The sequence below is a fragment of the Dunckerocampus dactyliophorus genome, chromosome 6 (genome assembly GCF_027744805.1).
Source record: "Dunckerocampus dactyliophorus isolate RoL2022-P2 chromosome 6, RoL_Ddac_1.1, whole genome shotgun sequence".
NCBI lineage: Eukaryota > Metazoa > Chordata > Actinopteri > Syngnathiformes > Syngnathidae > Dunckerocampus > Dunckerocampus dactyliophorus.
Genome location: NC_072824.1, coordinates 21,964,193 through 21,980,441, shown reverse-complemented (window position 1 = coordinate 21,980,441; position 16,249 = coordinate 21,964,193). Strand labels below are relative to the sequence as shown.

Sequence of the window (16,249 nt, the reverse complement as noted above, 5' to 3'; positions counted from 1 at the left end):
CACAAGATTGAGGATAATGATCACTAACTGAATGTGTGCTAGTTTTGTAGCTGAGCATGGCTGTTTTTGTTTTGGATATATTACGAGGGTATAAACTGGGTTTAAACTGCATAATTTAAGAGTCATTTTTGCATGACTATTGGACCTTCTGTTGAAGATTTTCTACTTTGGGGGGGAATTGGTGTATGTACAGTATGACCACACTTCATTGTCTCAATGTTTGATTTATTGAAGACAGTCCAACCATGTAAAAATGTGTATATCTGAGAGGGAGCTGTACAATGAGAGTATACTAGTACTGTACATTCTAGGCCCACACTACTCCTCAGTGTAGGCAGCTACAAGCAGCCTGAGTGTGGTTGCTTCTGCTAAGTGAAGGTGTTCAAGTGTACGGTAGTTCTTTGCATTCTGCTCAGTCTGTTTGCCCATCCCCCACTCCCTCCCTTGAAAGCTTTGTGTGTCTGTGTCCTCTGTGCTTTCACATACAATGCAATCTTGGTATTTGTGATGAATCCATTCTAAAGGGGCCATCTACAGTTACTATCTGTAGTTTTACATGCAGAAAAAAAATCAGAATGCATATAAAATACGAATGAAAGGGATAAATTAACATTTAACATCACTTTTACCTTGACTGAATACTTGATGACAGAGTAGATGGCGATGAAGCAGCAGCGAGGGAGGAGGAAAGAGCCACACAAATGACGCCTTCGTATTTGACTGAGTTGTTTCTTGAATTCACTAGTGTGTCTCACCTTATTTATCAAAGTGCTGGCACTTGCAACTTTGTTTGGCTCCATTATTTTGCAGCGTTGATCAATTTAAAAAAAAAAAAAAAAAAGACAGACTTGTGGTGAAACTGTGTTAGTGAGCAAAGAACTACAAACTCAACAGCTGAGACGTCATAATTGGTTGACGGAGTTGAGGGACAATGACACTCTGGCTAAGATTTCCAGTTGGCAGCATGCCAACAGTCAGGTTTGGTAGTTGGAGTTACAGTGTATTAATAACACAACAAGACAGAGTCACCAAAGCATGGGATACTTTGTTTGGGCACTCTAGTCCACGGAATGGTACGACGGCAAACAGACTAGTTTGTGTAGTTTGTGCCGTATAGGATACCGTAGCATTATGTGAACTAGGTCTGTGTGTTGGGTGTGATCCAAGATAGCGGAATATTAGGGGTGTCATGAGATTAAAACGTGATGAGATTTCTTGTTTTGATAAAAACCTGTCTCACGAGAACAGGACAGCCAGAAGCCAATCAGACTGTGAACTATGCCATCACCACTATGAATGATAATACACTAGGTCCCCAACTTACGAACACCTGACTAGCGAACACTCACGGATACGAACACAAGCCGACTGGTCTATATTTTATTTTATTTTGCCTTGTAGTCAGTCGCTCAATCAACATTTATACTGCTACTGTACATGCTTGACCAGTAGAGGGCACTGTGACACTGCTAATGCAGCCTTAGAGCTAATGAGACCAACAGAAGAAGAGTTAGACGCTGGGGAGATAAAGCTAAATTGTACAACCCGGACAGAGCGTGTGATTAAAGTTTATGAAGAGTTAATAGGCCTGCTTAATTCTACACCACCCACAGAACACTACTTCTTTTAGAAGAGTCGAACGACGACGACGACTTGTCCTTTTTTTCAATATCTCCTCCTCCAACTCCTCCACAACGACGTATGCTCGGCCACTCCTCTTCAAAGGTAAATAACATTTATCATTACGTATTATTATATCATTTTTATTGTTTTTTTCATGAATTATCGTTCAATATTACGACTGCATCCAAACTCATATTTACATACATATGCATATACTGTATATGTATACACGTACATGTAGTACCTATATCATTGGCAATATTATCTTTTCCCCTACTTAAGAGCGATTCAACATAAGAACGGTCGTCTGGAACCAATTGTGTTTGTTAGTTGGGGACTTAGTGTACACATAATATGGAAGTGGCAGTAGGGCTGGGTGATATGGACCAAAACTCGTATCCCAATATATTTAGGTTGACTGTCAATATACGGTATGTACCCGGATATTTTTTTAAGCAAAGTGAGTTTAGGCAAAATCAAAGCCAAATATGCATGTCAAGTTGTTATATTAAAATAAATCCTACTTTTAAAAATTTGATAGCTTCACGTAAGATTCACATAAAAAAAATCTTATTTAAAAATGGCTTCTAAAATAAAGTAGGCCATTCTCTTTTTGAAATAAATATGGGAAAAGTCAAATATATAATCTTTTTTTTTTACAAACCTTTAGCTATGCTCAAATCCTCAGCTAATAACAAAAGAACAAAATATGAAGGAGTGCCCGGAGGACATTTTTAAATGTCAGCAACTGAAAAATACTTTAAATTGAACAGTAGTATTTTTTTAGGGAAACATTTTTAGAAGACACAAGCATGTCATTATTTTCTGGCAGTAACACCAACCTGTCAAGTGCATCAGGCTTAGCAACTGTCTGTCTATATGTCTGTGTATAGTTGTGGTAGAGCTTGTCGTGCTAAATAATTGACTGCGAAGCTCGCTGGACATCACGAGTCATTGCTTTCAGCAGGTTTTTAAAGCCGTTTTTTCTACTGTTGCAAAGGGGCCCATATCTTAGCAATGTGATAAGACACCTCTTTATAATAGCACACCTCTTTGCTTTTCTTTTCATGATGAACGCAACAGGGACGTGGCAGACAGCGTGCAGCTTAACATATTCCTCGTATTGCAGTTTGGCCAAGTTTTAAGGTGGTGCAGAATCTTTTTTTATGCTTTTTTATTCAAAGTATCTCCACATTACTGAGCTACCGCTTATTCCTTGCTGACTAATTGTTCTACCGCAGACGCTGGTGTTTGGACTGGAGCCGCCGGGCTTCTGCTCTGCCCCTCCTCTTGCATGCAGAGATGAGGAGATACAGTGCAAATCCAGTCTATATTGATATCAACGATATGATTGGTTTAAGATATTGTGTTAAAGTAAATATCAATATTTAAAAAATTTAGATATATCGCCCACCCGTGGCAGTGTGCAAGTCATTATTGCAGCCGCACATTAAGTCCTTAACGCACACTATACAGTAGACCTCTCAGTCCAACCCAGCGTCAGTGAGTGACGTGTGGCTGTTATTTTCTGTAGGGGTTGAACAGCTGCCGCTGTCTTAATGTCCAAGCAGAAGGTTGGTCAGATCAAAACAACTGCATATTCAGACTTGTCTGCACCCTTAATCACAGAGCGGTTCTATTCTATTCTACAATCGTTACATTTGGCTGAGCGGCAGATTTACAAGCACCAGCGATCACCGGTTCTGCTTCATAACACACCTCATACGTAGAAGAGTGACAATTTAGAGACCTGGTCACTATATTTAGTGAGTAGGGGTGCACATTAAAAGTGAAAGTCAGGAAGTGTTTCTTGCATCAAGCATTTATTTGGTAATTAAATACAAGCGGTCAGCCAAGTATCCGCCGCGCAGGCGAGCAGGAGCGGATCTTCACCTCCGATTGTACATTAGTATTGCAAATAAACAAAAACCCAGCAAAAGTGGAAAAATAGAGCAAAGAGGCACAATGTAACCAGAAAAAAAGCTAAAATGTTGATAGTAATAATTAATAATGAAAACAAAGATTTGTCTTTAAATATGCAGTCGTCCCTCGCTACATTGCGGTTTGAATACAAAATACGAGGAAGAAGAATCTTGAATTTATGTTGATTGGTATGATTATTTATTTATTATTATTATATATGATTATTATTTATTATGATTGTGGAAAAACCTTGACAATTATATTACCATATTGTTACATTACCCTATCACTTTTCTATGTATTAAAAAGATCACACATGAAATACAGGAAGGGAATAAATGTACAGCAACCGATGTGAAACAGATGAGAGGGTAGGATTAGATAAACTTTGCTTCTTCCTACTCCTTTTGGACATGTGGAACTGTGTATTATGTGATGTATTCCATTGTAACTTGTATGCATGTTCAAATAAAATTAAACCATGACCTTTACCAATATCGCTCCCTCACTCTATGGCAGTTTTTCAAAAAATTAATGAATTAATTATTGCTGTTTTGTGGTTGACTGTGGCCTATTATTCTTTGTGGAAGTGGTACATTTTTGCCTACTTATGCTGTCCATATGTATGAAACCCTGAGTGGTACCATAAATTGTATAAAACATATTGTAAATGAAATAGTTGTAGTCTAGTTTACATTCTGCTGTATATGCCGTGCAGCCCTCAGATTCATTTTCTCATGTTGCTATGCTGCACAGATGGTGGTGAAGACCTATATGGACATGGATCAAGATTCTGAAGAGGAGAAGCAGCAGTATCTCGGCCTAGCACTCCACCTTGCCTCAGAGTTCTTTCTCAGGAACCCAAATAAAGATGTGCGGCTGTTAGTCGCCTGCTGTCTGGCTGACATCTTCAGAATCTATGCCCCCGAGGCCCCTTACACCTCCCATGACAAACTCAAGGCAAGAAATTCAACCTTGACTTTAAATTTTTTATTTTGTGCAATATTTGTATTGCATAGTGAATTTTGACTTGACGAGCTCTGTGATCTAAGATATGCTCTTGACATTTGTGCGTCCCACACATGCAGGACATTTTCCTCTTCATTACTAGACAGCTAAAGGGACTGGAAGACACCAAGAGCCCACAGTTCAACAGATATTTTTACCTTCTGGAGGTAACACTTTGAGACATATTTTGGCAGAGGTTTGGATGCACAATTCATTAGTGAGTTTTCCTTGTGTATCTTGATTTCTCCTTTAGAACCTGGCATGGGTAAAGTCATATAACATATGCTTTGAACTGGAGGACTGCAATGAGATCTTCACGCAGCTTTTCAAAACCCTTTTCTCTGTAATTAAGTAAGGCACCTTTTTGATTAATAGTCCATGCTTACTGTGACTTGGAAAAAGTATGCATACCCCTCGAATTTTTACACATTTTGTCACCTTACTCGCACAAGAAAACATAAATACACTGCTCAAAAAAATTAAAGGAACACTTCGAAAACACATCAGATCTATACCGGGGGAAAAATGATCTTGAATATCTTTCCTGATAATAATTGGGTGATGTATTAGTAACAAAATTATGCCACATAATTTGATAGAAATGAAAATGATCACCCTATAGAGGGGGGAAATCAAAGACACCCCAAAAATGAAAGTGAAAAAATGATGCAGCACACTAGTCCATTTTGCTAAAATGTCATTGTAGCAACTCAAAATGATTCTCAGTAGTTTGTGTGGCCCCCACGTGCTTGTACGCATGCCTGACAACGTCGGGGCATGCTCCTAATGAGACTACGGATGGTGTCCTGGGGGATCTCCTCCCAGATCTGGACCAGGGCATCACTGCGGTACCTGGACGCATGGAGGAGATTCCAGGAGATGGTAGTTACTCCAGGAGAGCTAGACAGGGCCGTAGAAGGTCCTTCAACCCTCAGCAGCATTGGTATCTGCTCCTTTGTGCAAGGAGGAACAGGATGAGCACTGCCAGAGCCCTACAAAATGACCTCCAGCAGGCCACTGGTGTGAATGTTTCTGACCAAACAATCAGAAACAGGCTCCATGAGGGTGGCCTGAGGGCCCGACGTCCTGTAGTGGGCCCTGTGCTCACTGCCCAGCACCGTAGAGCTCCATTGGCATTTGCCATAGACCACCAGAATTGGCAACTACAACACTGGTGCCCTGTGCTCTTCCCTGATGAGAGCAAGTTCAACCTGAGCACATGCGACAGACAGGAAAGGGTCTGGAGATGCCATGGAGAACGTTATGCTGCCTGCAACATCATTCAGCATGACCGGTTTGGTGGTGGGCAGGTGATGGTCTGGGGAGGCATAACCCTGGAAGGACGCACAGACCTCTACAGGTTAGATAATGGCACCCTGACGGCTATTGGGTATCGGGATGAAATCTTTGGACCCATTGTCAGAACCTACGCTGGTGCAGTGGGACCTGGGTTCCTCCTGGTCCACGACAATGCCCGACCTCATGTGGCTAGTGTATGCAGGTAGTTCCTGGAGGATGAAGGAATTGATACCATTGACTGGCCCCCATGTTCACCTGACCTAAACCCAATAGAACACCTCTGGGACATTATGTTTAGGTCCATCTGGTGCTGCCAGGTCGCTCCTCAGACTGTCCAGGAGCTCATGGATGCCCTGGTCCATATCTGGGAGGAGATCCCCCAGGACACCATCCGTGGTCTCATTAGGAGCATGCCCCGACGTTGTCAGGCATGCGTACAAGCACGTGGGGGCCACACAAACTACTGAGAATCATTTTGAGTTGCTACGATGACATTTTAGCAAAATGGACCAGTCTGCTGCATCATTTTTTCACTTTCATTTTTGGGGTGTCTTTGATTTCCCCCCTCTATAATCATGATCATTTTCATTTCTATCAAATTATGTGGCATCATTTTGTTACTAATACATCACCCAATTATTATCAGGAAAGATATTCAAGATCATTTTCCCCCCAGTTTAGATCTGATGTGTTTTCAAAGTGTTCCTTTAATTTTTTTGAGCAGTATATATTTCATTGGGATTTTATGTGAAAGGCCAATGCCAAGCGGCACACAACTGTAAAGTAGCTGCCGTATGGCAGGAGCTCACTTTTGTGAGTAACTGTATGATGTTGTATGCTAGCCTTTGGGAATTAAAAAAAAAAAAAAAAAAAAAGCAAACAGTCTGTCTTGCTCTCTACCTTGCAGTAACAGCCATAATCAGAAGGTACAGATGCACATGATGGACCTGATGTGCTCCATCATCATGGAGGGAGATGGAGTCACACAGGAGCTCTTGGATAGCATCCTCATTAATCTCATCCCTGCACACAAGGTGAATCAATGCATATTTCACTTCTTTCTTGTGAATGTGTTCATTAAACAACCAATTAGACATCTGCGTAAGGTGAGACCAATCAGTATGTTTACACACAATATTCATGTATTAACTAGAATATACTAAATATTCAGAAAACTTTTGAGACATCTAACACCTTTTTGCCAGTTTTTGCCGATTCCAAATCAAATTTATTTTCTGAAACAAAGAAAAAAAAAAAGTTTACATTTCCAGGCTGAGGCGAAATCACCTGTAATGATAGATGTTCTTAAAGGAAAATGCACTTTGTTTGGAATTTTGCTCTCTCTCTCTCCTTGCAGGCTGTAGTACGGACGCCTTGCAGGCTGTAGTTCATCGTCCGTACAGTATACACAGGCTCAATAATATAAGGTTCTGGATTCTCATTTGTCCAAAAGTAGTCGGTGGCGGCTCTCACAAAGTCTGCCATAATTAGTAGTAGCAAACAGACATGCCCTTGACACACTGCTGTTGTTATAGTCAAAATAGTTGTGTCCCATGACGTGCATTGTTAGCGCCCTCATGTTTAGTGTTGGGCATCGTTTGAATTTGAAGGATTCCGGTTGCGATTCCAATTCCTCATTTTGATTCCAGTTCCTAATTATTCTCGTTTCTGATGCTTTTGAAAGGCCCGGTCATAAAAGTTAGCATGTTCTAAACATGGGCGCTAACCAGATTTCTTTTTGGATGGAATGTCTAAACTTCTCCATGAATTGAATATGAACTTTTTATCAACTTTACTATGCATTTCTTACAGAACTGTTTTCAACCAGTATGTAAATATCAAACCATTCAACTTGCATATAAATGTTATAATTTTTTTTTTTTTTACATGGGTACACTATCACAAAAAATGTTTACCTTTGAAAAGTAGTATACTTTGTTTGCTGCCTCAATGTTGGTATAAGCTATAAGCTTTTATGAAACACACAAACAGAATAGCCGAAAGCTGTCTTATTTTGAAGGCCTGAAGTGTGTTGTGTGAGTTGAGAAGGTTTCTTGACTGTTGCTAACACAGACGTTCTGTGCAAATGGTAATTTTGCCTAGCCGTAGCTCCCGTCCTTTATTTAAACCCAACTTCCACATCAGCTAGCATCCTAAAACCCTGGTTTACATTGGCATGAGACAGACTGCATTTATTGTTTGACTTCCCAGATTCTGACTGCTTAGAAGGAAGTCCAACGTAGTGCATCAAAGATGAGGTACTCTGTTATTTCTCCACCATGAATGTGTGAAGATTAATCATGTTGGTCGTGCACCCTCCCTTGCATTTCATTGTGTTGCAAATGTTGCACTGAGTTGATGCTCTTTTATGAAGTTAAGCCAAACTTTTTAGCCGCTGCTTCTTAGCTGGTGCTCGCCGGCTCCTTCTTTGTTGATGTTTACAGCTATTTCTTCCAGTCGGCGAAGTGGGTATCGAATGTGGGAATCGAAATAAAACCATTTGAATGATCCCGGGAGAATCGGAATGTTAGTCCCGGTTCCCATCGATGCTTGAGACTCGATGCCCAACCCTACTCATCCTGTTTTTCTCTCTGTAGAACGCATAGATGATGGTAAAAAATTCCAAAAAAGTGCAGTTTTCCTTTACAGACTTAAATATCAAGGAGTGCATCCATAGGTTCAAGTGTTGGAAAAGCGTTAGTGTGTATTTCACCTGGCTTTGTAGCTATCGAACAAATGTGTAAGCACATAACACTATTTCGGTACATTTTTGACATGTTAACATGAATATCATAACCTAAATAAATGGTAAAAGGAGGAAACGGTAGCTCTATCAGTGCACTCACAACGAGCTTGTCAACCCATTGGAAATCGCAGGAGGTCATTATATACTGTATAACAGTATGACTCACGGTGTCATCTTACAAAGAACACTGAACTTAACACTTAACCGTACACCTTAGAAATATACAAACATGTACCAATACGAGTTTAACCCTTCAGCCGCCAGAGTTTTTTCAAGAAAATATTCAGTTTTGATATTACTATTTCAAAAGGTTGTAGCTTGAAAATGGTTAGTGATAAAGGCCTACTGTAAATGACAAAAATCATCAGTGTGACCCAAAGTTTGTGATGGGAGTAAATTCACTAATTTAATTTGCATATTATGACATCACCAGGCTCAGACCTTGTCAGATCCCTGTCTCCGCGATACCCAAGAAGCTCATCAAAATGATCCACTTGTGATACTCTTCATCTCTCATGCAAACCCAGCCAACATCATCATTTACAGCGGGATCTTGAACACCACTGCTGCCTCCTCTGCTATTAGTAGTGTATTTCCTGCCACGCATTCTACCGCGACAGCCTCTATTTCTGCGGGGGGGGTTTACATTCCCGCTACCCCTTCTGACCATTAGCGATGTTTTGACAACCCGTGCTACATGCACCGTACGTCGTCTTTTAGTAAATACATATGAAAAACATTTTTAGAAAAAATAGAAACCAAAATGAGGCTGAGATGAGAATCTCAAATTTGTCTTCTGAGCTGTAGAAGAGCAAGCTTTGAGCAGTAAAATGTTCCTCTGGGTTGTCCCCTCCTGCGACCCCAAACACGGAAGGTCCAAAATGTGCAGCTTTTGTGGACTGTCATAGCGGCCAGACCCCTGTGTATACGGGGGTTCAAACATTCATTCATTCATTAAACTCCTAAACTTTGCATAGAAACACACCCACAAATGTTGCTCAGCTTAAGAAAGTGTAAAAAGTAACTATATGAGGCATTATATTTGTCTCAATGGCGTGTTAAATTCAGCAATGTTGCTTGTCACAATTTTGCGAGTTTGTCGCTTAAAGGGTTAAAATGCAAAAGAAAATAAAACTCTTAGTTTTCCCATAATGCATTGCGTCTGAGAAACGCATTCATTGGGGTGTTTCAATGACATCAGCCTCTCTCTGGGCTCCGGGCTCCTCTGGCTCCCTCTGGGACAAAGGCAGCATTGCAACGCCATCCATCCATTTTTTTATGCTGCTTGTCCTCCAGTGAAATGCTTTGCTCAAACGATATGCATTATGGGAAGACTTTAAAATCTTGGATTTTTTTTTTTTTTTTTTACATGGATGGGGGCATGTTTGTACATTTATTGGCTATGCCTTTTGAAAGCTAAGTTGGTGTGTGATGAGTTTTGCGCTCTTCATAAGATGACATGGTGAGTCGGACTGTTATGAGAAATTACCTCTTGCAATTTCCAATGGTTTGACGAGCTCGTGAGTTTTTTTCCATAGCTCATGATTGGCTCCTGTCAAAGAGCTGCCTGGTCTTCACGGAGTCGTGCACGCCACATTATGTCATTTTATGACATGGACACGTGCGGCCTATACAGCAGTGTGGCTTATATACTGTATGTATAGATCTGTTTTTTTCTCAAAATTTAGTGGGTGCAGCGTATACACCAGAATTTAGAGTATACTAATATAGCATTAAGTGAAAGCATTGTACTCAGGTGAAAGATTTCTTCAAAAGGGATGCACATTTAGAAGATTTACCCCATTTACAACAGATTTCCTTGTTACACACATGCTCAGTGGTGCTCGGTGGCAGAACTCGAAGACACACGTGTCGTCATTCCACCGTTACTGCCGTGCTGTTGTCACCGTTGTCGGTTATTACTCTGTGATTCAGAATGAGACAGACAAATCTTATACCGTCCCATGCCTAGTAGTAGGATTGGCGTTTGTAGCATGAATTTTCTGACATTGTAATTCGTACTGTCTGTGAAACATTTGGAGCATTTTTTTTTTCAAATGATGGCTTTTCAGCTGTATTGAAGACTAGCAATTCTTTAGCGATATTGCAAACTGCACATTCTGTGGATGCACACCATTTTGTGCTGTTCTGTTTGTATTTACTTTGCCAATCAAAGTCTTAGTGAGTGACTGTTGGAACAAAGGCTCTGCATCTCGGTGTAGTTCTCCCCCCCCCCCCCCCCCCCCCCCCCAATCAAAGTCTTAGTGAGTGACTGTTGGAACAAAGGCTCTGCATCTCGGTGTAGTTTCCCCCCCCCCTCCCCCCCCCCCCCATGGGAAAACCTCAGTCGTATCAATATGTATGAGGTCGGTAGGTTCTTTTTGTTTTTCTTTTGTTGCCACCACTTTTGAACTAATTCGGCATACTGGCTCGTCTGTGTTGATGGGCTCACCTTGCTCATTCGGTTTGAAGATATTCCCGCACGGGGCTGTGGCATTTTGCTCTGCAAGCATTTTCCTCCCTTTCAATTTTCTACTACGTGACCTTGCATTGCTCCTCATGAGGCTATACTCTTCTGCTCTGTGTTTGCTAGTAGCTCCCCTCCCCCCACGGAGACAAAGAGGGCTCACTCCGTTCATGCCATTGTCCTATGGAACGCCGTTGCTCTATGAAGCATCTAGGAGCTGAATGCATAGTGAACCATCTTTCTGCCTTTTAAGAAGCAAGAGATGAGGAAAACAAAGATGCAACATAGCGATGTATGGAGTCCGTCAAAATTATTTGTTCATTTTACAGTATTTATCATGAGATTTATTTGTTTATTTATCACAAGACATTTTTTTTCGGAGCGGGAAATCTTGTCATGTTTTATTCTAGCAAGATTTCGTGTGACACCTCCTAGTAATGACATTACAGGGAATATGGGAATATAATATGCTGATCAGCATGTAAATGGAAGTATGTATTGGTATTGCTTGTACATGCAAACACATCTAGTCTTTAAGACAATATGAATCCTAACCAGAATATTGTGTGCAAGCGTAGTCAGTGGTGTGTAATTCTCACCAGTATTTATCTTTTTCTTTTTTTTATACAGAATCTGAATAAACAAGCATATGATCTTGCCAAGACTATCCTGAAGAGGACCGTCCAAACCATAGAGATGTGCATTGCAAATGTATGTGCCAACTATTATGATAATGCAACATGTCTTTGTCATATTAATTGGTTTCCTCTGTTTTTTTAGGGAAGAAAATGTCTCTAATGTTTTATCACTCACCCCCTACCCCTTTAGTTCTTCAATCAGGTTTTAGTGATGGGAAAGTCCTCTGTCAGCGACCTTTCGGAACATGTTTTTGACCTTATCCAGGAGCTCTTTGCCATCGATCCTTTGCTGCTTACCTCTGTTATGCCACAGCTGGAATTCAAACTCAAGGTTAAAATCTGTTACACACACGTACACACCCCCTCATCATGTGCACGTTCAGCCATTGTGAGTTTCTTGAACGGGAATGAATCTCTCGTGTATAAATATGCTGTATTAATGCTGGTGACCATGAAATGTCCATACATATCCAGATCTCCATACTTAAATAAAATGTCTGCCCAAATTATTATTTATTTGCAGAGCAATGACGGAGAAGAGCGTCTGGCTGTTGTGCGTTTGCTAGCCAAGTTGTTTGGAGCCAAAGACTCTGAGCTGGCCACACATAACAGGCCGCTGTGGCAGTGCTTCTTAGGACGGTGAGTTCCATGGTCCCTATGCAGACATACAGAGAGTCATGCCACTGAAGTGATTCTAGTTGACAGTCTGAAGTGTCTTCCTAAGTCATTTATAGTGTAGGACCAGGATTATTAAAAATGTGTGTCCCTTTTGACTGTAGTTTAAAAAAAATGTATTTTGCCATGTGTTGTGCTTGTTTCTGAACTGTGAAAAACACCTGCAATAACTTACATCATGAAAAATAGATTGTTAGGCTAGACGGCATATTACCATTTTATTAGTACACTAATGTCAGCATATTTCCATGACGATAACAGTGGTGTGTTTAGCGAAAAATGCAAATATGAATTAAGTCTGGAGTTTTTTTAAAATTGTATTTACTGATCTATGATCTCGCACGGTGGCCTAGTGGTTAGGATGTTGGCCACACAGTCAGGAGATCTGGAATATCTGGGTTCGTATCTCCATTTGGGCATCTTTGTGGGTTTTCTCCAGGTACTCTGTATGGTATGAATGTGAGTGTGAATGTGTATTTGTGCACTGCTACCAGTTCAGGGTGTACCCCGCACTTCGCCCACAGTCAGCTGCAATATGCTCCAGAATCCCCCCAGTGACGAGAAGTGGCATAGAGAATGGATGAATGAATTATCTCTTTATAGGAGAGCATTATTTGGAAATATGCCAAGTCAAATATTTATTCACCCGCATTGTCTCTTATTCATCTGCATTTAGTTTATGAGTAACACCTGTATTTTCCCCTCCAGGTTCAATGACATTCATGTTCCGGTTAGGCTCGAGTGTGTAAAGTTTGCCAGCCACTGCCTCATGAACCACCCAGACCTTGCCAGAGACCTAACAGGTGTGACAAGTTTTGTCTTGTTTGCCTACACAGTGCAGGGCTTAAGATTCCTCAGTGAAAGTTTATTGCTGAACGCATTTTGTCATTCGATCTTTAACGCCACCTTACAAATGATTTTCTCCCTCTTAATTCAGTCGCTTCCTCAAATGCATTCTCCAATATCCTTAGAGTTTTTGAAGGTGCGTTCCCATGACCCAGAGGAAGCCATTCGTCACGATGTCATTGTCACCATCATCAATGCTGGGAAGAAGGACCTTAACTTGGTCAATGACCAGCTGTTGGGCTTCGTAAGAGAGAGAACCCTGGACAAGAGGGTGAGATAATTAAAAAAAAAAATGTACAAAATGTGTCACAAGACAAGGACACAATTCATTTCTAGCGTTGTTCTCCCACACCAAACATGAACATCCATTTTGCTAATGTATGTATTTACCCTGCTCCTGCCAGTGGCGGGTGCGCAAGGAGGCCATGATGGGCCTGGCTCAGCTTTATAAGAAATACTGTTTACACCACGAGGCTGGGAAGGAGTCTGCCCTGATGATCAGCTGGATCAAAGACAAGCTTCTGCACATCTACTATCAGAACAGCATTGATGACAAGTGAGGAACTATATTTGACTTTACATACTAAATGTACCACAATTTGGCTGTTCATCCACTAAAGTCATGCACCTCTCTTCTGCAGGTTATTAGTGGAGAAGATCTTTGCCCAGTTCATGGTCCCTCACAGTCTTGAAACAGAAGAAAAAATGAAGTGTCTCTATTACCTTTACGCCTGCTTGGACACAAACGCTGTCAAGTCAGTAATAGTACACTAATCTTGATCTCATTTCGGTTTTTAGGACAAATTACAAATTACTTTCAATACCAAACACTGTCCTTTCCAGGATGCTGGTTATTGTATTGAAACAATAGTTTTCACCATGTAATCAGTGTCAGTTTATTCGCCATGTATTCGCCACACTAGGAATTTGACTTGGGTCAACATCACTCTGTTAAAAAAATAAATAAAAAGAATAATAATGTTGTTTTTTAAAGTTGCAGAAAAACTGTATATTTACATAGGTATTTACTATAAATATTTACATAGAAGGAAATGGTAAAATACTAAATTAAAATACTGTTTCAAGGTCAAGCTGTGTCCATTATACATTGATTCACTGTACAGACAATGTTTTAAGGAACATTTTAGCATTCTTAAAAATGTTCTTTATTAAAACAAAATAAATTAAAGCTGCTTGTTCTTTGATTTTTGAGGTTCAAACTGAAGTCTCGAAACTTTTTGCAATCTAGCAGACACCTCGTGACAAAGTATTTACAAGTTTTACGATTTTTCTGGCATTTTTATTGACTTGGCCTTTCTCTTTTATTCCTCCTAGGGCATTGAATGAGATGTGGAAGTGTCAGAATATGCTGAGAGGCCTAGTTAAAGAGCTGCTTGACCTCCACAAGCTGCCTGCGGTACGTTGACTAAAAGACTTCAGCTTGCTTCAGTCCTAGATTAAAACATCATTGTATTTGTGACCATCTTTTCCCTTTCCCCTCTATACAGTCTGAGGCCAACAACACTGCCATGTTTGGGAAGCTGATGAACATAGCAAGTACGTTTGTAATGTAATCTTTGTGTCACTCATAGCAAGATCAACGCTATTTTTATTTTGTGCATCTTCAGAGAACCTGCCTGACGCAGGGAAAGCTCAAGATTTCATGAAGAGATTCAATCAGGTCCTTGGTGAGGATGAGAAGCTCAGAACCCAACTGGAGATGCTCATCAGTCCGACTTGCTCCTGTAAACAGGCTGAGATCTGTGTGGTGAGAAAACACGAAACTCTATTGCATCTTACATGTACTTACTCAACTCTAATCATAACATAGACGTAAAGAAAGTTTAAGTAACACCTAATGAAGGGTCTTAAGTTTCCCCATGATCTTAAGTTTCCCCATCCTCGTTTCATTGTCACTGGGATGAATATACAGCAACCGGTGACACTGGTGATGAAGGTCTGTGTCTGAATGTACAAGCTGCCAAATGAACACCAATCCATGCCTATCATGTTGTATTTTATGTACAGAGGGAGATCACTCGAAAGTTAACTTTCCCCAAACAACCGACCAATCCCTTCTTGGAGATGGTGAAGTTCCTGCTTGAACGCATCGCCCCAGTGCACATCGACTCCGAGGCTATCAGGTCTGTCAAGCTCCCATTAAACATCTTGCAAAAAAAGCAGCAGTGCATGATAGACACATTCGAATAAATGGGTGAATGACAGTAGTGCAGTTGTTTTTGTTGAAACTATGCTGTGATTTGTCAGTGGCACTCATGTACAGTACCATTGTGTAACACATCAGATGGTTTTGCTCATTCAGTGAGACACCTTGTGGTTGCAAGATGCAATTGCAGCATAAATTAGGTTTCAAGTTTAACCCTTTCTGCATTATGGACAAACACCCTGAGGGAAGGGCAATCCTGTGGGTTAATTAAAGTTATTCTTGAAGAGCTGCATGATGGGGATCTTTCAGTGCAACAAATGAAACTGGTATCACAGGTTTAATTTCATCATTTGGTAACCAACGCTGCTTTGTCTATGTCTAGTGCTCTGGTTAAACTGCTTAACAAGTCCATTGAAGGCACAGCAGATGATGATGAGGAGGGCGTTACCCCTGATACGGCCATCCGCTCAGGCCTGGAACTACTCAAGGTACTTAATAATTACCCAGAAGGTAATTGGGTTGATGTAAGTGTTAAATAATGCTTCCTTTTTTTCCTCTGCTTAGGTCCTATCATTCACCCACCCTACAGCGTTCCACTCATCAGAGACCTATGAATCTCTTCTCCAATGTCTGAAGATGGAGGATGACAAAGTGGCAGAGGCAGCGATCCAGATATTCAGAAACACTGGGCAGAAAATTGAGACGGAACTGCCACAGATAAGATCGTAAGTGTTGTTTGATGTATTACTGTCTTGACCTGAATATTCGATTTTCAAGAATCTTTTTGGAAAAATATTTTATAAAACAAAATTAATATTTTTAAAATATTTCAAAATAAATTATTTCTTATCTGCTCT

At 40.6% G+C, this 16,249-nt stretch overlaps 1 protein-coding gene across 3 annotated transcripts in view; it reads left to right on the top strand.

The window, feature by feature from the left end:
- Positions 1–16,249, top strand: part of pds5a (PDS5 cohesin associated factor A) — a 30,810-nt gene that overhangs the window by 3,541 nt on the left and 11,020 nt on the right. For 2 of the 3 annotated variants that reach the window (XM_054779564.1, XM_054779563.1), the window contains exons 3-18: positions 4,303–4,721; positions 4,808–4,905; positions 6,761–6,887; positions 11,697–11,777; positions 11,895–12,035; positions 12,228–12,343; positions 13,088–13,182; positions 13,351–13,496; positions 13,630–13,781; positions 13,867–13,980; positions 14,561–14,642; positions 14,734–14,782; positions 14,854–14,993; positions 15,254–15,369; positions 15,775–15,880; positions 15,957–16,117. In XM_054779564.1, the coding sequence (XP_054635539.1) occupies positions 4,629–4,721; positions 4,808–4,905; positions 6,761–6,887; positions 11,697–11,777; positions 11,895–12,035; positions 12,228–12,343; positions 13,088–13,182; positions 13,351–13,496; positions 13,630–13,781; positions 13,867–13,980; positions 14,561–14,642; positions 14,734–14,782; positions 14,854–14,993; positions 15,254–15,369; positions 15,775–15,880; positions 15,957–16,117 (1,817 nt within the window). In that variant the 5' untranslated portion in view covers positions 4,303–4,628. The remainder of the gene's footprint in view (positions 1–4,302; positions 4,722–4,807; positions 4,906–6,760; positions 6,888–11,696; positions 11,778–11,894; positions 12,036–12,227; positions 12,344–13,087; positions 13,183–13,350; positions 13,497–13,629; positions 13,782–13,866; positions 13,981–14,560; positions 14,643–14,733; positions 14,783–14,853; positions 14,994–15,253; positions 15,370–15,774; positions 15,881–15,956; positions 16,118–16,249) is intronic. The other variant, XM_054779565.1, reaches the window with a different exon arrangement.